We start from the raw sequence: 23,512 nt of genomic DNA, 5'->3' as shown, positions 1-23,512 counted from the left end.
CACATTCCTATAGCCCTGACAAGCAAATTCGAGTGCTGTACCGCCGTCAGCATGCTTAACAAAGCAACCACAGCTATCCATCGGCCGGCCGTTGGCCGTCCGTTTCGGATGTTCCGGACGGACATCGATTTCGGACGTCCGTTCCCGGATCTTTCTCGGATGTTTGCATATATGGCACATGCATACTTTCTTCGTGTCCGCGGGGCAATAAAATGAAAAAGCAACTGAATGTACAGCGAGAATATTTTATTGTGACTGTACATCAGCACAGGACTGAGTTAATGTGAAGTGTGTAACTCCTCAATAAGACGTAAAACTTCGAGCGCACATCCATCTTCCTACTTCCATGATGAAGCAGAAGCGAACAGCTTTCTGCAAAAAATGAAAAGAAAAAGGTTAGTAATAAAGTCCACGCCAAATCTCAGTAGACCATGATAAATTCAAAAATGCTTGGCAACTTTGTTATTGGTATTCTCAACCCATTCTCAACAAGTCTCAACCCATCCGTAGCCCACACCACAGTATAGCCATAACATAACTCCAACTCTCCCGCGAGAGAATGTTACAGATCCTTCTCCACTGTCATAAAAGTAATTCCCAAGCAGTGTACTGCACTTACCTCCGTAGGGCATGCCGTAGGCAATCACACTAGGCCTTCTTTCATCCGAAGTCGGTGTAGTACGATATTCCAGCGTTCCAGGAGGGCTTCAGGCACTTGCCGCATCCTTCGAATTGTTCAAGTTACACACCACTTTCGTCCGCAGACTAAAAAAAGCCACACATTCTAGTAACAGAGCTCAAAAGGGGCACCACACTTCGCACCAAACCAGCAACGCCGCCATTACGCCGCTGCACTCTGTGGCTGATGGATTGGATTGGGCTGACTACAAGCTGCATTTATGATGATGATAGCGGAGTTAAACGGGAGTTTTGAATTTACAAGTGGTTTCAATCGCGTTTTACCACGGCTAGGGTGGCTACCACGGCGGACACGATGTCGCTACTGATTTTTATATGTTTTCTAGATGTAAATTAGTAATTGATTTACTGTAAATTTGTGTAGCACTCGCTCCTACCGTTAAATAAATTTAGTTCAGCAGTGGCCCTTGCACTGCAAGTATATGACTAGGGAATTGCGCGAATTTACAGAAGTCCTCAAGTCAAACCGTGTAGCTCATGGAAATAATTTCTCCAAAGCAGATATGCAGATATTAACGCAATTTCTCGCACACTAGCCAATAAAACTGACAAAATTTCCTTCGCGAATAAAATTTTCTAGGTTAAAAAAGCGAACTCTACAATATACATACTCGAATGGCGCGACTTTTCTGTGTGAACAATTATAAAAAAACTCTATACTCATATCCGGAGAATATACTCCACCGTACATCCCTCGGACGTACACCTTGTCTCTAATGCGGATAGACAAAAGCGGATACTGTCTGTACGTCCGGCGGATGTATGAATACGGATATCCGAAATCGGATTGTGCTCGTACGTCCGATGGACGTCCGATCTCGGCAAAGGACGTTCGGATCTAGCTCGTACGTCCGACGGATATCTGTGGTTGCTTGGAGGAACGTTCGCTTGCGCGTCCTGCACTGATATTACAGCCTCTGAGCGCTGGGCGCAGAGTCCAAGGCCATACTGCACGGTATGTTTGCGGACGTTGGAGACAGCTCGTGCCCTGCTTCCACTTTAATTTTGTCTCAGACGCAGCGGCCGACGCCCAGCGGCACTAACGTCAGTGAAAGACAATCGCTCGAGCGTCTGTGTTAAGCGTGCTCACGGCGGTACATACATAGAGGCTGAATGAAGTTTCAATATCGATCAACGCCCTGTACATTAAAGGCACTGGAAATACACGGGTAGCTACAGCTGCCACAAAGTAGAAATTACAAAAGTACTCAGACAGTAATAAAAGTGTTCTTACCTGTCATCTGTAGCATTTCCGCGTCGTAGTATCCGCCCTTTGTTTTGTCGTCCCCCTCCCAATAGACCTGATAGATATTTCCCGCCGCAAAATCTTCCGTGCTCTTTGGGTGGAAATTTTTCACAAGAACCGATGAAGTGACTTTTTTCACGTTGTCAAGCAGAAACTTCACGTAAATGTAAAACACCATTGCACTGATGCACACTCGGGAGCAAGTCACCAATGTCGCGCAGTATAGAACAAAAAGGATGTTGGAACGGTTGGAACAATTAAACTATCTACATGATGTTTTGACAACGTAATGGTGTGTGTGGCGCTGCAGTCTTGTCAAACAAAAAATTGCATGCTGATGAGACTGCTTTAGCGCGTTGCTCTGAAACAGATTGAGTTGTCTGTAGATGTTGCAAATGTAGTAGTTAACTTTGTAAGCGCCACTTTCTTTTTGGCTAGATTGTAGCGTTTGCCTTGCTGGGAGAGGCGGGCACGCATTGAAGCTATAAAAAAAAAGGAAAGGAGAGGCGGGCGCGCGGAATTTCCCGCGCAGTCTGTAGTCGCCTCCTTGGTTGTACGTTCCATCTGTCTTCAGTGTCGTTCTTGCACCTTATACAAGCCAACGCCTCATCTACTTGTACAAGCCTGTTACAAGCGTGCAAAGGAGGTGCTCCAACATGCCTCCAAAAAACGCTACCGCGCCTATTTGGAGCCAAATGCGCTATCACTGAAAATTCCGCGGCAGACGACATGGAGCCGGCTGCAAAAGGAATCCGCTGCAACGTCTCAAGCACCGCAGGTAATTCACCGACTTGTTTACGTCATATGCTAGGGCCCATTCACTTTCTGCGGCGAAAAGTTTTACATTCCATGAACTCATAAAGAATCCGCAAGTGTTTTTTTTTTTCCGAGCTGTGCAATGTTGCAAAAGCGACCTTTGCCATTAGGCTTGCGAGCCGTGAGAAGAAGCCCGCTTTTCAGTGAATTTTTGAAGCAAAACGCGGGGCGAGCAAGTGCATATTTGTGGGTGTGGATGCGGAAAAGAGGTACGGGTCGCTGCGAAATAAAAGGCACTGCAGAAGTTGAGTGAAGTAGGGACAGCAAAGAAGGGCAAACGGGTGCTGGAGCTGGACAGCTCGAAACGCCGAGCACCGGCGGCACGGATCATGACGGCGCGGCTGCTGCTGTGCGTTGTGCGTGCATTACCGTAATGGAGATTTGCTTCGCTAGACTGTGCCGCGCTCCTTTGAAGCGTTGCCTTTTGAATAACTTGGACCTATTCGTTTATTCTGTATTTCAACTTGCCCCCCCCCCCCCCCCCACCACACACACTTTTTTTTCTTTGTGAAAGGGGGGGGAGAAAGCTAAAGTCAGATTTTTTTCTTTTGCGGAATCGCGAGAACCTAGCGTCCTTACACCCACCGCAGGCAGTGGTCATGCTCTTACCTGCGCGGTAAGCATCTAAAGAGAGTTCCTGAAAAATCGGAGCTTACATTGCTTACATGGCCTATCAACGTCCAAAATATTGTCTGTGATGGATGCAGACGGCTGATAGCAGAACGCAGCATGCAGAAATGAGAAACAGGGCTAGGAAACGGAAATGATGAATGTGATGAATGAAACCATGGCAAAAAAGTTTGTCGCATCAAAGATTGTGGCAGAAGAGCAAGGCAGCGCGGGTGTACAATGATCAGGAAAAAAAGCACTCCGCAGCATCGAATTAAGAGAAACAAGAAACAGAAGCAGAAGGAGACTGGTGAGGTGAAATGTGGATCGAAATATTGCGTTGTGAGGGCCTTTTGTAACATAGCCAGGCTGAAATACAGCCAAATAGCAGCCAAATTGGATGTAGCCGCCATCATTTGGGGACTTGAGCACAGGCGCCAATGAAAAATGCTGCGTATAGAAGAGTTCATCAACATAAATGCAGTCAAACACGAACTCCAACTGAACACTATAAATGTGTGAGAAGTGTCGACTACATCGGCATACTATATGTAGATGTGGCAAACATGAGTTTACGTGTCGTACATTAGCCACCACCTGTCATTTCTCACCATCCTAGGCGATGGCATAAAAGACATCCGAGGAAATAAAGCTCTGATTACTGACAACACTTGGTTAAGTATGCAACAAATGCCGGGAAGTATGCATGCAATTCTGCTCTGACATCATCTGTGAGCAGCACGGATTGCACTGATACATTTTAATGCCCGTAGTAATTTTTATGGAAAATTCCTGTGCATACCAGTAAGAATGACAAAAAGTAAAAACACTGAGCCCTCAACATAGCGGATCTCTCAGGTCTCTCTCTTTGTCCAGCAGAACACCGGTTCAGACAAATCTTCTCATGTCAGTGTGTGAAGCTCACTTTATAGCACTGTGAGAGCTGGAGCCGGTCACTTGGTCAGCATCTTATCACAGCCAATGGCAGAGTTGTGTGCAGTGGACGCAATTACAACTGCTGCCCTCTCACATCCATTCCCATTTCGTCAGCTGGAATAGTCTCAAATGCTCAATCTGGGTAAAGAACAAGCGGTGTGAGGATGGAGCAGCAATTCAGCATTAATTGGGCTCACATCATGCCATGATAAGATGCTGACCCACTAATCGGCCAGATTTCTCAAAGCATGCCACTCGGGCTTTCGTCACTGTCTGATGTAGCTAATACATTCCTCTTTTGTTTATTCTTTGCAGTTAGCTGCAGTAAATGAGGTACCAAGAGGGGACGCTGAGGTTACAGACGAACAAACTGAGAGTGAAGAATGTCTGCTGCCACTACCTCAGCTCTCTGAACAAGCAGGAAGTGCTGCCTCTTTTAACCAGAATGCTGAGCAGGGAGACCCTGATGTGTATGCGGAAGCTGACGACCCAGATGATGATCTTTCTGATTTCATCGCAGCCAACTCAAAGACGACTCTTCCTGGCCAGTCCACAACTCGACTGCAAGCCATGCTCCTGATATTATCATTTGTTGTGGCAGCTAAGCTACCATGGACACAAGTTGACAGCTTGCTCAAGCTTCTGAACACCCTCTTTGCTGAAGAGGTTTTTCCTTCAACCAAATATGGTTTTCGAAAACTGTGGAGGCTTCAGCAGTCAAAAATGGTGAGCATTCATGCCTTCTGGCCGACTTGCCAGTTCTTAATTGATGGCAATGGTACCAGCCACTGGCGTTGCCGAATTTGTTCAGAAGTTGCAAGCCTAGGAGAGGTTTTGAAGAAGGGGAGCTTTTTCATCACTCTTAACTTGAAGCGACAACTGCAACAGCTCCTGAAACGCATGGGCAAAATAGTTGGAAGCAACCTGCTTCAGCTTGCTTCATCATGCCCAGAGGCTTTCACCGATATCACAGATGGCCTGCTCTACAAGAAAGTTCGCAGCGACCACAAAATGAAGTGGAGTGACCTAACTTTGACGATGAATACTGATGGTGCACCGGTATTTAAGTCAAGCAAAGGTTCTGTGTGGCCAATACAAGTTGCCCTCAATGAGCTTCCCGTTCCTCTGCGGTGGAAGAATATTTTGGTTGGAGCAGTGTGGTTCGGCAAGGAGCATCCACCTGCACATCTCTTCATGAAAACCTTTGTGGACAAGTTCCAAGAGGTTGGCAGCCTGATGTGGACCTTTGCTGATCAAGTTGTGGAGTCTGCAGTCAGAATTGTGTGCTGCTGTGTCGACTCACCGGCCAGAGCTGCTTTGCTCAATGCAAAGCAGTACAACGGGTACTACGGCTGCACTTGGTGTCTTAACAAGGGAACTTTAGTTGACGGTGAGACTCCTGCTTTCACTCAGTCTTATGAAGGACACAGATATACAGCATATGTTTTACATGACAGATTGGTTGCCAGCGGTAAAAGTAAGGAATAACAGCCTACTTGGCTAGTTGGATGTTTTATACTTTGCCGGTGTTATATTCATGTTTTTAATTATTTTCATTTGTTCTTTACTACTGCTTTGATCTGTGCGGCATGAAGCGAGTTTTGATTTTAATTATTTGCTGTGTTTTTGTTGTAGGCACAGTAAAGTACACGTTTGAAGGCGGTGCCATGGTTGAAAGGTCCCACGACACTGTGCTGTCAGCCATGTCCCTTGCAGTTACAAGAAAGTGCTCTGTCGATGGAGTGAAGGGGCCATCTCCAGTTACGAAGCTAGGAACATTGGACTTGGTCTGGGGCTTCCCTCCCGATTATATGCATTGTGTCCTGGAGGGTGTGACTGCACAAATGACAGAGCTTTGGCTGTCTGCAACTGGGAAGCCTTGGTATGTAGGAAATAGAATTGCCGAGCTAAATCAGCGTATATTGAAAGCACGGCCACCAATAAGCTTCTCGAGACTGCCAAGGCCAATTTCAGAGAGGGCATTCTGGAAAGCCACAGAATGGAAGTATTGGTTGCTATACTACAGTGTGCCATGCCTTCAAAACATTCTGCCAGATAGATATATTAGGCATTTTTCATTGCTGGTAGAAGGCATTTTTATGCTGCTGAGAGAAAGTGTTGAACGCAGTGACACTTTTATTGCAGAAAGGTTGCTGAAACAGTTTGTGGAGGAAGTGAAAATATTTTATGATGAAAGTGCGCAAACATTCAATGTTCATCAACTTCTACATCTGGCGAAATCTGTTAGGATGACAGGTCCACTGTGGGCCACGTCAACCTTCCCATTTGAAGGGGGCAACGGGGACATCTTGAAGCTTGTGTCTGCTGCGAAAGGGGTTCCTCGGCAAATATCAGAAAGATTCATTATGAATGGAGTTCTAAATTCTTTGAAACGTCTGGTACCTCTTCCTCCATTTTTGAAAAAGTAGCAGGAGCTAATTTCAGGTAAAATTTCTAAACAGCACAAATCTAGTGTCTTAGGTGCAGCTTTGCCACCTTGTGTCTATGAAGAACCCATCCAAATACTGTTGAGGCAAAACATTGGTTCCGAGGCATGCGTAAGTGAGTACCTTAGAGCTCGTGTCAAGGGGTTCACTGTACACAGCGCCCATTATCAACAAGCAGAAAGAACATGTTCATGCTACCTGGAAGCAAGTAACGGCAAACTTGTTAAAATTCTCAAGGTGTTTGCTGCTGACAGCAAAATCTTGCTGTTGTGTCAAGAATTGATTACTGAAGCGTTTGAGCTGCCCTTTTTGTTCAGAATCGAGCACCCTCCATTTGGCATCGCTCTCTGCATGCTTTGCGAAGAAAGCGTTGTTTCACCTTGTGTGCTTGTGGAACAAGAGAGCACATTCTTAGTGAAGATGCCTAATCTTCATGAAAGTGATTAGTCATTTTCAGTACCATGAGGGAACAGCATGAAAATATTCTTGAGTAAGACACTTGTATCCCACTTGCTTCAAATGCTGTCAAATGGGAAAATGCCGCCCCTGTGCACCATATTTTTGCATGCTGGATACTACCGAGCTATGAAACAAACCATTCAGCATATTTTTAACTTTTAGGCCTCCTTGGTGTTATGTTTTTACAAGCACGGGCGTACAGTTCGACACGGCCCACGTTTGCAGGGAAACAAAAATTTAAACTTCTTCAGCTTTTGAGCTTTTTTCATCGGTGAACTGCAACATAATACTTCTTGAAGCAAGTTTCAGTGTACAAGCAAGTCGTCTTATACATCCAAAAGACTGCGGTATGGATATTTACCATATTTGAGGTCTTTTTATGAAGTGATTGCTACAGCTCTGTTCCTCTCTTTTTGTACAAAACCAGTGGTCAAAACTGGTTCAAAGCGATGTCATTCTGAGCACAGTTTTACGATATGTATGCAGCATGTGAGACACGAATACAGCTTTGTGAAAAATGCAAAAATGATGATGCTGATCTTTTCGACATAGACAAAATACCCTTTGCCCAGTCTGTTGCACATCTTCCTCATAGCAGTTTCACTCATCCACTTTTTCACTGATCTCCATTTATGATTGAGGCCAACTTGCTATTGCGTTTTACAAAATTCAAAATGTCATGAAACTTGGCAGCACATTGCAAGGTACCTAGTTAGTGTTGTTTGAGGTTGCAGCGTGTTGCATTATCATTAACACACTGTCTTGTTTGTTGTGCATGTTCACTGTCACATGGCAGTGGCATCCAGTACACTGTCTTGTGCATGTTCAGCAAGAAAATGTTTCGATAGGCATGTTTTTCTTTGCATTTGCCAACACGTCAAAACATACATGCTTCAATGGCAGCTTAGTACAAAATTCACATACGTACTTGCCAACTGTCTCCATCAAGGGAACACGTAGCCTTAAATATTGAGCCCGCTGGACAGACCAACCAAAGCATGAATGCTCCTGCAGTGCCGTGTTTCACATGAGGTTCGGAACTTAGTATTCGGAGAAGCCTTTGCCCCACACTATATGCAGTTTAGCTGATGATTTCTCTACAAGATGTATCCCTATATATATGACTTAGCAACCCGAATGAGCCAGCTTTTTTGTAAGTGTTCATTTCTGTTAAATGAACACACTTATCAGGGACTGTTATCTCTGTGTTTTCAATCTGTTCCGAGTTCATGAACAGTTCTTTGAAGCAGTTCTCATGCATTCGTTTATATCCAGTGAAAACTGCACCCATTTATTTTATTCTTTGCTTACTTCAGCTGGATAACCTGACTGACATTGTATCCTGTGATATGAGCCCTTTTTATATAATATTGTGCCTTATTAAGTAATGTCAAGTTGCGGTGTACTGTCTTGTGCATTATTTGCTGCTCTGCTGCTGAGCACGAGTTTTTTGATTCTTGTCCTTCATGCTTCGAAGTAGGCATTGTCATTAAAAACAGCAACTCATGCTGAAGATGTTCTCTACAGTGTATTTGCACTTCCTTTGCACCATTCCATAGCCTTCAGTGGTAATGTACAGCGGGGAATTTTTTCAGTGCATGTAACTTTGGAAGGGCATTGTTTTCCAAGACCCTTTATATAATGATATGTAAAATGTCTTTTGCTTGTTTTTTTTACCTACATGTGCTGACCTTGAGACTTTGTTTGGCTGTTTATGAAAAAGTTGTCTGGGGCATCTCACCTAGCGGGTGTTAAAACAAGTAAACTAGTAGCAAAATGCTCCTTTTAGCAGCTATGCAATTGGTGGTGTTTGGTCAGTGCACGAAATAATCGTTGGCCATTTAAACTTGATAGTTCACATTCTCTTCATCTCTTAACAATGTACAGCTCTCATGTCAGTCAGAAAATTAAGCTCTTACAGGCAGAATCTATAGCACAGGGGGAGCTTAGGATGTTTTCGGCTGTTTTGCCGTGTAGCACTTTTTACTGTTGCCAACTCAGCCATGCCTGTTCCTGTCTTGCTGTTCCTTATGGTTTCTGGCATTGCGTCGATGAGCAAATGCACAGTGCTGTGTGAAGTTGTCTTCAAATGCCCTTGCAAAATTTGTTATCAACTGAGCTGGCATTTGCTGTTGTGCTTAATGCAGCTGGCAGCACTTCAGTACTTTCCCACCTGCCCGTCAAGTATTGTGTCTGCACAAAAGCCCACCTCCTTATCACCATTCTGATTCCAGTAATTTCATTGCCTTGATCACTGTGAAAGGCACTGGTAAGCACTGTGGAAGCTGCCTGGCTGTATGAAAGGCCCCACATTGCTACAATTCAGGGGAATGAATTGATGGTGTTCTTTTGTGATGCTTTCAGGGGCACTTTCCCAAATGCCCATTTCGCGAAGGCACTACTGCAACTCTGAAACGAAGGAGTTCTATGCTGAATTTTGAGAATAAATGTGCTTTAATTTCTTTCAAGCTTTAGTTCAACCTGCTGTCATGCCTTTATGTTTTCATAGTCACACCAGATACAAATTTTTTGTTGTCCTGGCTGATATGAGCATTTAACTATACCTGGAAGCTAAAAAAGTGTGCCTTTTTTGTCCACATAATAAACAGACTGCCATTCATCCTTAGTGTAATAGTAATAACTACTAAATTATATGCTGTATGATATGCAAATGCACCTCACAATTTACCTTGGACTTTTTTACGGTTTGACTGTGGTGTGAAGACATGAACACCCATAGTTGCAACAATGGACTATGCAATTAAGCAGGACAGAAATCTTTCATTAATCTCAGTAAGTACCAAACCAACCTACATGTTGGTCAGTGCATGAAATAATCCTTGGCCACATGTCTGGCATGTGCCTGAGATTGTATCTGGTACATCATGCAAACTAGAATGAACCGAACAGATCTTTTTGGTGGCACTCGGCTCCCGCACATGAATACAGCAACAGGTCTGGTGTGCTTGAGCTGGATCATATACGCCAGATGACTCGAAACCAGTCTAGTGTACGTGCACACCAGACGACATGAAACCAGTCTGGTGTGCACATCAGACAACACCACACCGGCCTGGTGTGCACATCAGACAACACCACACCGGTCTGGTGTGCACATCAGACAACACCACACCGGTCTGGTGTGCACACCAGACACCACCACACCGGTCTGGTGTGCACACCAGGCTGGCCTGGTGCCCACACCAGCCACACCAGGAAATCCTGGTGTTAACACCAGAACACACCAGAACGTTCTGGTGGATTTTTCAACTGGGCACCCTTGTTCAGTATTGGACTCCATGGCTCTGACTGCAAGGATACTCCACAGCTGCTATTTATGCGCGCCTGGACGCATGGCGTCATGGCCTAGCACGTGAACAGCCCATGGGGACTTCGTGCGTAGGCGCACTGCCGCTCAGGCGCCTAACACGTGAACACTACTTGTGGAATTCGTGCTAAGGCGCGGCCCTGCTGCAGCCCTGACGGCTCGGCCTAGCACGTGAACACGATATGTGCACTTCGTGCCAGGCGCGCCGGTGCTACTTTAGTTATCTACTGGTTTAGGAGGGCGTAACCTCATGGCCTAGCACGTGAACACCGCATATTTGGTTTGGTTTGGTTTATTGGGGTTTAACGTCCCAAAGCGACTCAGTCTATGAGGGACGCCGTAGTGAAGGCCTCTGGAAATTTCGACAACCCGGGGTTCTTTAACATGCACTGACATCGAACAGTACACAGGCCTCTACAATTTCGCCTCCCGCGTCTTTGGGGTGAGCAGCCGAGCGCCGTAACCACTGAGCCACCGTGGCGGGGCTGAACACCGCATGTAGACAATACCCCTGTTACACGGGCACTTGCAACGGCCGTTAACGCAAACGGCAGTTGAACACATTAACGGCCGTGGGAACGAAACTGTGGTGGCTGCGCTCACACGGCACTTTACATGTTCGGTCGGTTCACTTCCGTTTCGGCGATTTATCACGTGACACGAACTTTTTACATCGCCAACTCAAAAAAATTTTGTTTCTCTAATTATTTTCTGCGCTACATGCTGTACAGTGTGTTTTTCTAACTATTCGCAAGAGTTGCTTGCAAAACAAGCGGAGAAGCTTATTTTGCCGATTCAATACGTTTTATGGCGTTGCGGAATGGCTGCGTTTGTTGTGGTACTACAGTACTGCTTATTGTGGTTTCAATGTGGTGGAGTGTCCCATTTCACGTTCCATCGCTTGTACTAACTGCAGCACCACTGTGCATTTCTTTTTGTCATTCGTATCGCGAGTGACCGTCTGCGCGATTCAGCAGGTGCTGTGTTGAACGTTTTGCGACTTCGCGATGCGAACCCGAGAAGAGCTGTGGAATGGCGCTTAGCCGGCCGCTTCATGAATGCGACCGTGATCGTCCGCCCAATTTGCTTCTCCTGGTTGCGCACTACGAGGCCTTGTTGTCAGCAAAAAGGGCTGAACTGCAAGCTGTGCGCGTTCAGAAAACGTCTGTCAAGAAGAAGCGGAAGGCCTCAGAGAGGCGGAGTCGCAGCCTCGCAGCACTCGCTGTGGCGATGTCTGCCAGGCAAAGGAGTGGATGGACGCTTTCCAGACCACCGTCTTGGTAACACACCACCGTGCCGACGTTGTCGGATGAAGACTTCAAGGCCAACTTTCGCGTGACCTGTTCCACATTTGCATACATCGTGAGCTCGTGTCCCTCACTAACACGGGAGGATACGAACATGCGAGCTTGCATACCCCTACCCCAGCGCGTCGCCCTCTCTCTGTACAGACTCGCCACATCGGCAGAGGAAAGGACTGTGGCGCATCTTTTCGGCGTGGGTCGGCCATCCGTGAACCTGATCTTCCGCGAATTTTGTGACGTTGTCGTAGATGTTCTCGAGCCCCCGGTTGTACGGTTTCCGTCACTGAACAATGTTAGAGACCACGTGCGAGAGTTCGAAGCCTGCACAGGCTTTCGGCGGGGCTTTGGCGCGCTGGCCGATTGCCATATAAAAGTCTCGTCATCGAAAGAAAACGCGCAGGACTATTACAACTGCAAGGGCTGGTATAGCATAATTTTGCTTGCTGTTTTGAACACAACTACAAGTTCATGTTTGTTAATGTAGGGATTCCAGGGCGCAATCATGACGCAGCAGTGTACAGAGGCTCGATACTCGCGGGTGTAGTAGGAGGTTATCTCTTCACTCTACCAACCCAAAATATTGACGGGATGCCAATAGGAGCGGTCCTCCTCTGTGACCAGGCCTTTCCTTTGCAGCTTCACTTGATGAAGCCTTTCCCTCACATGAGTGCAAGCAACCCTACAGTGCAAACGTTCAATTACACTCTCTCAAAAGCGAGACGTGTTGTTGAGAATGCCTTTAGGAGATTGAAGTCTAGATTCAGGGTCTTGAAGTTGATTGAGTGTCATATTAAAAATGTCAACAGCATTGTGCGAGCTTGTTGCATCCTCCACAATGTATGGGAACACATGCGTGATCAGTGCGACACACAGTGGAGTGCTGAAGCAGCAGCCGGGGAGCTTCCGCATCCTGTTTGTCTGAACAACGCAGTGAGCTCGTCAGGTGAAAGTGTCCGACGTGCTTTGGCCAAGCACATTTGTTCATTGAAGCCATGACTACTTTGAAAAGCTTTGTTTTATGCATCCAATTGTGAACAATGAACAGAACGTGAAAGACTGGGCAAGTTTGTGGCAATTTTTAGAGCACATGTGCACACTGGTCTTTTATTCACCGTTCTCTGGGCAGTCAGGCTGACGCTCCTGCCGGCCTTCAAAGTACTGGCGAATAACGCTCACCATATCGCGGTGAACGTCATTCGGCTCCTCCTGGTGACTGACCGTCTTTTTGGTCAACTTATATTCTTTTTTGGGCATCCTTCTGGCACGGTTTTCTTGCCTTTCCAGCAGCAGCACAACCTTCTCCATTGATGATGTCGGCTGTCGCCTTTTCTGTGTGTAGCCTTGCTCGGCTGAGGCAGCAGGTGGTGAAGCCTGGCTCGTCGATGCCTCGTTGGTCGAGGCCAGATTGGTCAACGCCTCGTTGAACGAAAGACTGGTCGACGCCTCGTTGGTCGAGGACTCGACATTTGTGATGTCTAGGCTGCTCGGCGCTTCTGAGGGTGGTTGTGAGGCAATAATCTCAGGACCCTCTGGCAGCCGTTCCACCATGTCCAGCTTAAGAAAAGAAGAAGAACGGAAGGTTAACGAATGTTGCTTATAAGTGATTATTACTTCGTTGCATGATGAGTGGAAGTGGTACACATAACGTGCACAAAGATTTCAATATACCAGAATTTTATGCAATGGCTGCCGTTTTCTCTAAAAAAGTTTTGGTACACCCTAAAGCACACAGCCTACCCTGGTACCCTTTTGTAACATAACCATCCTTACCTATCTCGCCCTATATTTAACTCCAAGAAAAGTAATAAGTATTGTGCGATTCAATATGTCGGAAATGTTAGGCAATGACTTCGATGCTACATATACTGTGACGCTTATTGAAGTTATCTGTGCATTTTTAGTACTCTTGAACACAACAATGCCTTATGCTCATGTCATGTGTTTCAGTAACATGAAATTCTCTGAACTTTGCTGCGATCCGTCTCCGGCGACAAACTTGGCCAGCAAAAAAACAATTTCGGTTTGTCAGTCCATTTCAAGTATTTACATGCAACCAAAATAAACAAATGGTGCACCTGAAAGCTCTCCTGTACCAGGCTTCTATCACTCAGAGGAAGGTTTCCAAGGAAGGTGTGAAGCCGCTTGTAAAATGGGCACTGAGTTGCAGCCGACCCAGTGCCAGCAGTGCTTTCCTTTCTGAAATAAAAACAAAGGACAGCTAAGAGTCACTTCTTTATGCCGTAAGAGGTGAACATGAATTTTTTTTTCTGCACAAGTACAAACTGCCAAGAACAATGAACCTCCTTGTGCTGTAAGTTAAAACAGCAAGCAAAGAGGTAAACAACAAGGACAACGCCGTTCAATTACGATGCGAGATCAATAGGCTTCGATCAAAATGAGCTGATAGTCAAGATATAAGTTATTAGCCTATAGACAATGTCAAGACATAAGTTTGGGAGAATGTTTTTAATTTATATTAACAATTTACCAACGAATGTATGCCGTAATATTCGGATGTTCGCCGATGATTGTGTAATTTGTCGCCAAGTTAATAACGCCTCTGACCAAAAATCTCTTCAGGACGACCTTAACCGCATTCAAGAATGGTGTGCTAATTGGTTAATGGAACTTAACCCTCATAAATGTAAAATCTTGTCCTTCACGCGTCGCCGCAACCCGCTTCATTTCCCATACGTAATAGCTAACGTCCCTGTACACCCTGTTTTATCGTACAAGTATTTAGGCATTACCTTGTGTAGCGACTTGTCCTGGAGCACACACGTTACGAACATAATTTCATCTGCTAATAAAACACTTGGATTTTTAAGACGTCATCTCCGCCTAGCCCCTAAACATGTAAAGCCCCTAAACATCTAAACATACAAATCTCTTGTTAGACCAAAATTAGAATATGCTTCACCCATTTGGGACCGGCACCAAGGTTACCTTATAGATACACTCGAATCAGTCCAAAACAGAGCAGCCAGATTCATCTATTCATCGTATTCTTACATCATCAGTGTATGAGCGTTGAAAGCTGAATCCGACTTATTTCCCTTATCGCTTCGTCTCCGCATTGCCAGCCTTTGCTTGTTCCATAAATTTTTTCATAATTCACAAGGCCACGCACCCTACATCGTCCCTCCAGCCCGCATATCTCAACGCACTCGTCATCCTTTTCAAGTTTCCAGACCTCGTGCCCGTACTACCACCTTTGCCGCATCATTTTTTTCGCGTCCTGCAGCAGACTGGAACGACCTACCCAACGAAATCGCAGCCATCACGTGCTCATCCAAATTTGCTAATAATGTTACCAGTCATGTTTGTTTGTGTTAACACTTGCTCACCAAAATATATGTACCCACCCCTTATGTAATACCCCTCGTGGGTCTTTAAGGTAATAAAATGAAATGAAATGAAATGTAGAACGTGTTGTTGGGCTAGTTGGTTCAATGCTTCAGACATGGCAGTTGCACGAAATATATATATATATATATATATATATATATATATATATATGCACACACACACACACACACACACACACGCACACGCACACACAAGACAGGGTACGGGACGAGCGCAAACTTACAACTGATTTTATTCAAACGACACAGCTCGTATTTAAAGGAAAAAGGAGAAAAGAATGCACTTTGAGTATGAGCAGCGCAAGGATACATCATGTGGCAATCAGTGACACACCAAGGCCTGAACTTAGATCATCTTATCGAGAAAGGCTACCTCATTATTGAATAGTACAATCGAAGAATCACTTATACATGCATCTCCTCTTTTCATTATGAAGTAAGCTTCCATAACTTTTCTCGTGCGATTGAATCGCAACTCTTGCCCGGAACTCTAATCTCATCAAGCCGTGGCCAACAGTCACTCCAGGACAGGCAATGCTTTGCCAAATTAGATCCCTCCCCCGTTGTTAGCGCTAACCTATGTTCGCGTGCACGATCGTTCACGCAGCGTCTAGTCTGGCCTACGTACCGTCTTTGTCAAAAGTAACCAGGCTGCATGGTTTGCTTCTAGCTTGTACAGTGGAGCCTTTGTGGCTTTTCTAAAGATCGAAAGGTGTTGGAAAGTAAGAAGACCCCCAGTCCTTACCTTTAACGACCATCTCAGCTTCAAGGAAGCTGTTAGGGCTCCACTGTACGAGCTACAAGCAAACCATGCAGCCTGGTTACTTTTGACAAAGACTGTACGTTTTTCTTTCTGATCGAACAGACTTCTCGGCGCAAATACGTTCTGTCAGGCTACGCTGGCCATGCCTAGATTACGGCAAACGGCTACATATTATAACCAATTGTACTACGCTAAGCTGTGATCGCTATTCCTGCATTGCTGCATGAACATTACAATGAGCCCGAAGCGTCGAGAAAGTCACGTTCGAGCTCATGTCAAGCAAAATTCGGCGTTGCCTACGGCATTGAAACACACGTCCGGCCCTGCGGGGCGCCAGATTTCAATGAACATGCCTAACAAGGTGCTATGTCGGCTGAAAAATCACTAATAAATTCATAGTAATTTACTTGTGAGCCTGGGCCAAGTTCTCCATCTTGTGCTTTATTTGCTTGACAGTCACGCACACAGCGGGCCCACATTCTTCGCTTGCGAGCTGATTGAAGAGTGCCGTCATTCTTAAGTACACGGGCGCGTTGTGTTTTTGCGCTCGCAGTTTGGCCAGGTGGTCCTGCCACAAGTTAATCAGTAAATGCGTCATGACGCTGTCCGCGCAAAGCGTTTTTGCTCCGGCGCGCTTGCCTGCAGCTGGGACGCGTTGCTGCTGGGGGCTGCCATCTTGCCTACTTCCCGACGAAACGGACGGAAACGGCGGCGGAACGGAGACAGGTGAGCTCCGTTGATGTCAATCACCGTTGGATTTCCAAGAGCGCTGGCGCTGCGTGTAACTCCGCCTAACGGCCGTTACGGCCAACTGCCGTTTTCCTTAACGGCCGTCAAAATGCCCGTGTAACAGGGGTATTATTCCTAGGCGCGCGAACGCTCCTTCTCTTATAGACTTCGTTAAAGATGGCGTGACGTACGCCCTCTCACGGAAACGCCGCGTTTAGGCTCCTCGGCGAGCCCAAAGTCAAATACGTGACCGAATTGTGGTTGACCTTGACACGTTCTCAATTTGACCTCGACTTGACCTTAGAATGATCTTGACCATTTACCTTGCCACCTTGACCTGTCCAACTTATTGACCATTGGTATGACTATTGACCATCCACCGGTTCTCCGAACTTATAAATTGAAGGTTTGACATTGGCTGAGCCTTGAAGGTGATCGACAACGCATGGCGGTCTTATCTCGAGACCTCTAGTAGTGAAGCTACTGCTTAAAAGGAAGTGCCGTAGTGGAGGCCTCCGGAATGATTTCGACCACGTGGAGATCTTCAACGTGCACTGACATCTCACTTGCACACAGGTGCCTGGGGCGTTTTGTCTCCGTCGAAACGCGGCAGCGGAATCGAATATTACATTTCTTGTTTTCCGACGTTCAGTGCAGTGCTGAGAGAGACAATAGAGGGCAAGGCTTCTTAATAATTCAAAGAAAAAATAAACAAAGATAGAAAGCGCGAGGAGGGGCGATGCTCTTAGACGCAGCGTAGAGTGGAAAGGGAAAGAAATAAGGGGCGACAGTAGAAGAATGTTGTTCTTCTCGAGGAAAGGCAAGACGGCCGAGAATAAAGATTAGAAGCAATGCCTGCTGACTGCTGCTTATTAGTTATAAGCTTTGAGGCCACGGTATGCTCTCTGATATGTGGTGGGTGGGAATGCCGCACTATTGTTCTTGGATTATAAGGTCTCTATTGCCTGTTCGAATGTCTTATGCCTGCCACATTTATGCCATCTACATCTGAAGTTGTTCCACTCAGCACGCTGTTCAGCTAAGTACTGCTCATGTTCTGACGCCTAAACTTTCCCTGCCAACGCTGACTGCGAAGTGCATAGAGGACGCATCTTTAAGTTTGTTTCCACTTCATAAACAAGAAGTGCTTTCGTGTGCTCAGCCCTCCGAAACCCACAGACTAGGGTAGTAGGCCAGAAGTTTGCCTAATAGTTTAGATCCAGTAACTTCGTCGCCTCTAAAAACGGTGCTCGTCCGATCAGGCAGCAGAGTGCCTATCCATCTCTAGGACAATGAAGTGGATTAGGAAAAGTTGTTCGTTTCCGTGCTCTTTTCGATGGTTGATACTACTTCTCTTATTGCTCCATGCTTCCCTTGACTCTTTTTGCATACTGTTCCTGCTACTTTCTTGCTTGCCTGCTGCCATGCCTAATGTTCCTGTTACTTGCTTGCTTGCCTGTTGCCCATTCCTAGTGCTAGCCTTGAGTTCCTTACTTCTGGAATGGCGAATCAACATCAACTTTGATAAGAAAAATGAACCTGGACGTCGGGTGGCAGCTCATCGCGGTACCCATTATTACTTGACGAGCTACTCGACAGATGGCAGCAGGTGTTCATTGCAAACCCTGTGTCCCACCTTGAGACTGGGCGTCATGCTGTGAACTTGTTGTGTCCTTGTGTAAGCCGGAATATGTATCGGGCTGTAGTTGATTTATGTTTTGCAACAATAAACGCTATCATTGCTCTCGCGCCTCTACCTCAGACACCTCACCCATGCATTATCTTCACATCATCTCCGAATTTTGGAGTCACCGTATCTCCGTCGCACACCATCAAAGCAGCGCTATTAGGCGCTGCGTGGTTCTCTTGAATCCCACAGAGGAAAGGCTGGAGCAGCGAAACATGGCCGAGGAGCGGCCACGTTATCAACGACAGTATCGTAACCTTCACTTGGCTCTTAGTTCAAAGCCCTTGGGCAACAGTCTATGTTCGTTCTATTTACAGTTCATGTGCCCCCACGTTGACCTCATCGAGGTTGAAATGGCTTAAACACAGTAATATCGGCTATGTTACTGAAATATTCCTTTACATCTACCAGGTAAAGAGTTAGGGCTTTGACATTGAAGCAGTGCTCACTTTCCTCTAAAGTTATTACCCCACGTGCTATGTTGCTGTTGAATTTGACATTTTGCTCGGAGTTGAAAGAACTACTGGCTACATCTCTCTGTATGTTTGGTACTAGAAGTACCCGGCCGCACGTGGGAAAACAGAGCGGAGGTATACCACCCATAAAGAAACGTTTTGATTTTATTCGTTTATTCGTTTATTTTATTCTTGCTTTTTACGAGGACGCTCGTTCAGTGTATAAAAGATGAAGCTTTTCGCCAGGGTTTTCAATTCTTGCAGCAGAAGCTATGAACGCCGTATCCTCTTCAGTCATCGTGGCAGTTTTCCTCGCTGCCCTTGCAAGTTGTCAAGACTGTGGTAAGACTTTATTTCCATGGATTGCATTTGGTCCGCATTTAAGAAGAGACGGACATTGCAGGCGAAAAATCTTGTAAATTATCAGCACTGAGAAACTTTTTCGAAATCTCATCATTCAAGTGCAATGTTTTTCTCTCATGGCCACGATTTTATTTTCTGGCTGAATAATCCACAAACGATGGACCGCTTGAAAAGCGGAACGTCCTACATCGCTCCTCAGTTGCGTTTTTTTGGTATGAATAGCAGTCAGGAAAGGTGCAACAATATTCAAAGACCAATGAAAAGCAACATGACCGAGAAGATCAGCAAGACGCACCATAAATGTTACAGAAAACGAATTTCAGCTATCAATGAACCTAGAATTCATTCCGCTGTGAATATCTCATATAACTATAATCCCATAGAAATTGGTTTATTCGGGTTTAATGCCCCGAAGCAACTCAGGCTATGAGGGACGCCGTAGTGAAGGGCTCCGGAAATTTCGACCACCTAGGGTTCTTTAACGTGCACTGACATCACACATTAGACTGGCCTCTATAATTTCGCCTTCATCGAAATTCAGATGCCGCAGCCGGAATCGAATCCGCGTCTTTCGGGTCCGCAGCCGAGCACCGTAACGACTAAGCCATCGCGGCGGGGCAATCCGATAGAAATAGCAAATATGCCTTAATCGGTAATAAGTAAGGATTTGATCCCGTGGGTGTGATGTTATGGTGCTTAGTTTTCAGCTTCCTGTATTGCTTGTTTTTGTGCGTTCTATTGCTGAGTACCAAAACCATCCAACATACTCTGAGAAATCACCCACTTGCGAATAGATGAAGAACATAATGCGAAAACATAAAAATAAGACGAGCTTAAATCCCGCTCTCGCAGGAAGTCTGTATTTTTGAAGAGACGAAAGAATTTTCAGGACAAATGCACCATTAAGCGTTTTCATGGTCGTGTGTCCTCTTGGCACATTGTACGTGTTCTACCACCTAGTTGAGGCTCCCGCTACCTGACCACATAGGACATATTTGAGGATTAACATACAAAAAACTTGTTCAACCATTTCGACGCTTCGAGTCTCGGCTCCGCGGCCTTCATTATCCGGAGTCTTGAAGAAGGACAAGCTTTGCTGAAAACGTCAAACCGAAATAAATCTCTGCCTAAACCAAGCATTTCTCAACCTCACATATATATGTCTGTATACATAATGACAAAATAGGCAGACACACAGTCTAGAACATAACTGGAGTTTACTGATGTTTCGACTGGATAGCACGCATCTTTATTGTTTCATACCAGTATTTGTACGGGTTGGGAAGAGGCTTCTAATATGCATCCGACGTAGAACCTCAAAAGAAATCCTAAAGCAAAAAATGCTGCGAAAATATCACGCGCGCTTGTTTAGCACGGAATGAGTCACAACCGACAAGGATTTCCGGTAGCCGCTGTCTGGGCACAGCACAAAACACCGGAAAGGTTACACGCACTGCAGAATGCACAAATAACACTGGCTATTCCAGTGCAGTTTCCGGCAGGTTCACCATCCAGGGCACTTCGAAAGGAGGCTGGGGTAGTTGCTGGCACCACAAATACGCTCTCCCCGACACCCTCTAGTCGAGCAGCCTCTGATTGGTTTGGTTTATTGGGGTTTAACGTCCCAAAGCGACTGAGGCTATGAGAGACGCCGTAGTGAAGGGCTCCGGAAATTTCGACCACCTGGGGTTCTTTAACGTGCACTGACATCGCACAGCACACGGGCCTCTAGAATTTCTCCTTCAAGAAATTCAGCCGCCGCGGCCGGGATCGAACCCGCGTCTTTCGGCTCAGCAGCCGAGCGCCGTAGCCACTGAGCCACCGCGGCGGGGCTCGAGCAGCCTCTGAGATAGTAAGCATGGAGGCTGACACAGAACACGCAGCGGGGAGAAAACTTGGTACCTTAGACTTGCGTCCCAGCCTTGGGACTGCCTCATACCTCTTCAGTTAAATACGTATCAATATCATTACGAGGACCATCGTGTTTTCTTCCAAAAGGTGTTCCGAGCTGTTCGTCTATGTACCGAAGCAGAAAACCAAGCCTTAAAATTCTTCTCTTACTTCGACACCGCTACCTCACTCACCGCCTCCACACGCTCTAAAGGATTATATTTCGTCACTTTGTGAGCCCTTTAACAAATCTTCTCATGGGAAGACTTTTTTTACACCCGCCACCATCAACGCCGTATACTCAGCGCCGACGCCTGTGCACTGCGGCGACGAAGGAGCACCCCTTGGCTGTCGTTTGCCGCTTTTTTCTGTCGAGTTTCGTCTTCACGGTGCTACCGTTAATCCTCCTTCACCCTTCCTGCTCATTTCTCAACCTTTCCTTTTCCGTCATCTCCGTAATACGTCCCTCCCCGGTGCTTTTCTCCGCGTTTTCTGCTCATAGCAAGTTTCCGTTTTACAGTTCTGTGCACTTCTGAACTCCTTAAAAAAGCTAATCTGAAACGCTGCAGTGGTCAAACCCTGCTAGAAAACTACAATAGATGCCTCTTCATCTCTCTCTCTCTCTCTCTGTCTCTTTCTCTCTCTCATATATATATATATATATATATATATATATATATATATATATGTATATATACACACTAAAGCATAGTGTAGGATATATAAAGCTAAAGTATAAACAGCTGACATCTGCAAGGCATCCCCAGGCCGCTGCAAGTCTCTTGGCACAGCCATACTCGAGGAGCCCCAGAATCCAGAACGCCAGTTGGGTGAAGTATGAGAATGGTGCTCAAGAATTTAGGTAGATATGCGCTCCACCAACTGAGAAGTCTTTCTGGATTTGAAAATCTTTAAAAAATTTACCGCTGTACAGCAAAAGTTTGGTCTACATAGCTGCTTGTGCGAGGTTTAATTTCTTTACAAAAGAGTAGAGCTCAAAGCTTGATCTAATTCCCCCCAAAATTATGAATTTCTTCTTTCAGAGGACCTTCCAAAATGCACCTATCCAGACGGTATGTGTTCAAGTTTTATATCTCTCTGCTATATGGTTTCTGTTTTAGAATTCTCTCCACTTTCTCGAGCTAATCAATGTTGCTCAGGTTATACAGAATATCTGTGTGCAAAAGAAGAAGTACACTGGCACTTTGGGAGCATGTGTGTTGAGAGGAATGGGGAAGAAATTCTACCATTACTTCAAATATAGGGGTTGAAGACAAAGCACAAACTCGCGTATGAATCTAGAATGCTAAATAAGAAGCGTGGAAAGCAGAAGGCAGCGACGCCTTGCACACAAGCATTACATCCTGTGCAGAATTCATGATTAACAGTTTTCATTGAATGTTTGCAGCAAACAAGCATATAGCAGAATCTCTTAATATTGCAACCTCAGCTAATTCGTTGCTTGACAGGCTTGGCGGTTTAAAATCTCGAAATAATAAGGATGTGTATATTATATACTAAAGAAATACGGTGCATACTACGTACATTACTTTATACTGTACATTTTATGCGCCATATAAAATTCCTGCCTGTTTCTAATTACGTATTCAGGCAAGTTACGTATTCATCGCAATAGGCGATGTCATAACCGTATCATAGGATTTTTCATACGCAATGCTTTCTCTGCGGAGATCTAGGTACCCATCGAAAAGCGGTAAAAATTTTGCGCACTTGAAGTTTTCATCCCAATGTTGTTAGTTGATACTTGTCGCAGAATAAAAAGCAGGTTCTACTCTAAACAATCAAGCCAAAACAGTGTTTAGGAAATGGGGGGTCTCCTTAGCTTCACAAAATGTACAAAATATTTGAGTGCAGCGCTTATTTTGATCATTTCGAGCTGCCTTTATTTGTGCAGAAGAGCCTAATTAATCCTGCTGAAATTTTGAAACTGTGTTGCATTAGTGGGAAGTAACAGAGTGAATTAAAAACGACCAATCAAGAGGCAATTATAAATTTTTAACCAATAACATGATACCGCTACACAGAAGCAGTGGCACGCCACTGCAATAAGCATGGACTCTCTTTCTTAAGGGCCTTACCATGGAAGATGTAGAGCGGGATCAGGAAAGAAATATGTGTGTGAGCGTTCATGCCCAAAGTTGTTGAGTTATGCCGAGATCTTGGTGGCTCTTCCATGCAGGTTGCAAGGAACCTCAAAAAGTTGGACCGTGCAGGGCGCTTGAGCCGAAGTACTATTTCAACTCTACGACCAACAAATGCGAGCCTTTCAAATGGGGAGGATGCTGCCCAAACTGCAACAATTTCCAAGAGCAGGAGGAATGCGAAAGAAACTGCCTGTGATAATAATAACATGCAGCTCGCAGTCTGCTCTCTGTGATACGCGTGGGCCAAA

The 23,512-nt window shown here is 45.5% G+C and overlaps 2 protein-coding genes and 1 pseudogene across 2 annotated transcripts; 2 read left to right on the top strand and 1 right to left on the bottom strand.

Moving 5' to 3' along the window:
• The first annotated feature begins 5,061 nt into the window (after nt 1-5,061).
• LOC149328962 (uncharacterized) lies at nt 5,062-6,981 on the top strand. The gene is made up of 2 exons (XM_089562023.1): nt 5,062-5,696; nt 5,942-6,981. The coding sequence occupies exons 1-2, from the start codon at nt 5,207-5,209 to the stop codon at nt 6,733-6,735; spliced, it is 1,284 nt and encodes a 427-aa protein (XP_089418149.1). The 5' UTR covers nt 5,062-5,206; the 3' UTR covers nt 6,736-6,981.
• Nucleotides 6,982-12,948: 5,967 nt separating this feature from the next.
• Nucleotides 12,949-16,489, bottom strand: LOC149328961 (uncharacterized). The gene is made up of 3 exons (XM_089559781.1): nt 16,383-16,489; nt 13,920-14,040; nt 12,949-13,398 (listed from the first exon to the last, which is right to left on the bottom strand). The coding sequence occupies exons 1-3, from the start codon at nt 16,487-16,489 to the stop codon at nt 12,949-12,951; spliced, it is 678 nt and encodes a 225-aa protein (XP_089415907.1).
• A 2,629-nt stretch (nt 16,490-19,118) lies between these two features.
• Nucleotides 19,119-23,460, top strand: LOC149328960 (kunitz-like toxin PcKuz1 pseudogene; annotated as a pseudogene).
• Nucleotides 23,461-23,512: the final 52 nt, after the last annotated feature.

This window comes from Amblyomma mixtum, chromosome 9, assembly GCF_055824585.1.
Source record: "Amblyomma mixtum isolate Tamu chromosome 9, ASM5582458v1, whole genome shotgun sequence".
In the NCBI taxonomy this organism is placed as follows: domain Eukaryota; kingdom Metazoa; phylum Arthropoda; class Arachnida; order Ixodida; family Ixodidae; genus Amblyomma; species Amblyomma mixtum.
The sequence above is the reverse complement of the archived record's forward strand: the minus strand, read 5'-3'. Positions and strand labels throughout refer to the sequence as shown.

What these genes read in the sequence shown, in the direction of transcription:
- LOC149328962 (XM_089562023.1), top strand. Translation starts at nt 5,207, where the DNA reads ATGGGCAAAATAGTTGGAAGCAACCTGCTTCAGCTTGCTTCATCATGC. An exon ending in CAAGGGAACTTTAGTTGACG is followed by an intron (nt 5,697 to 5,941) that starts GTGAGACTCCTG and finishes TTTTTGTTGTAG; the next exon opens with GCACAGTAAAGTACACGTTT.
- LOC149328961 (XM_089559781.1), bottom strand. Translation starts at nt 16,489, where the DNA reads ATGACGGCACTCTTCAATCAGCTCGCAAGCGAAGAATGTGGGCCCGCT. An exon ending in AACTTGGCCCAGGCTCACAA is followed by an intron (nt 14,041 to 16,382) that starts GTAAATTACTAT and finishes TTTTTATTTCAG; the next exon opens with AAAGGAAAGCACTGCTGGCA. An exon ending in TGGTACAGGAGAGCTTTCAG is followed by an intron (nt 13,399 to 13,919) that starts GTGCACCATTTG and finishes TCTTTTCTTAAG; the next exon opens with CTGGACATGGTGGAACGGCT.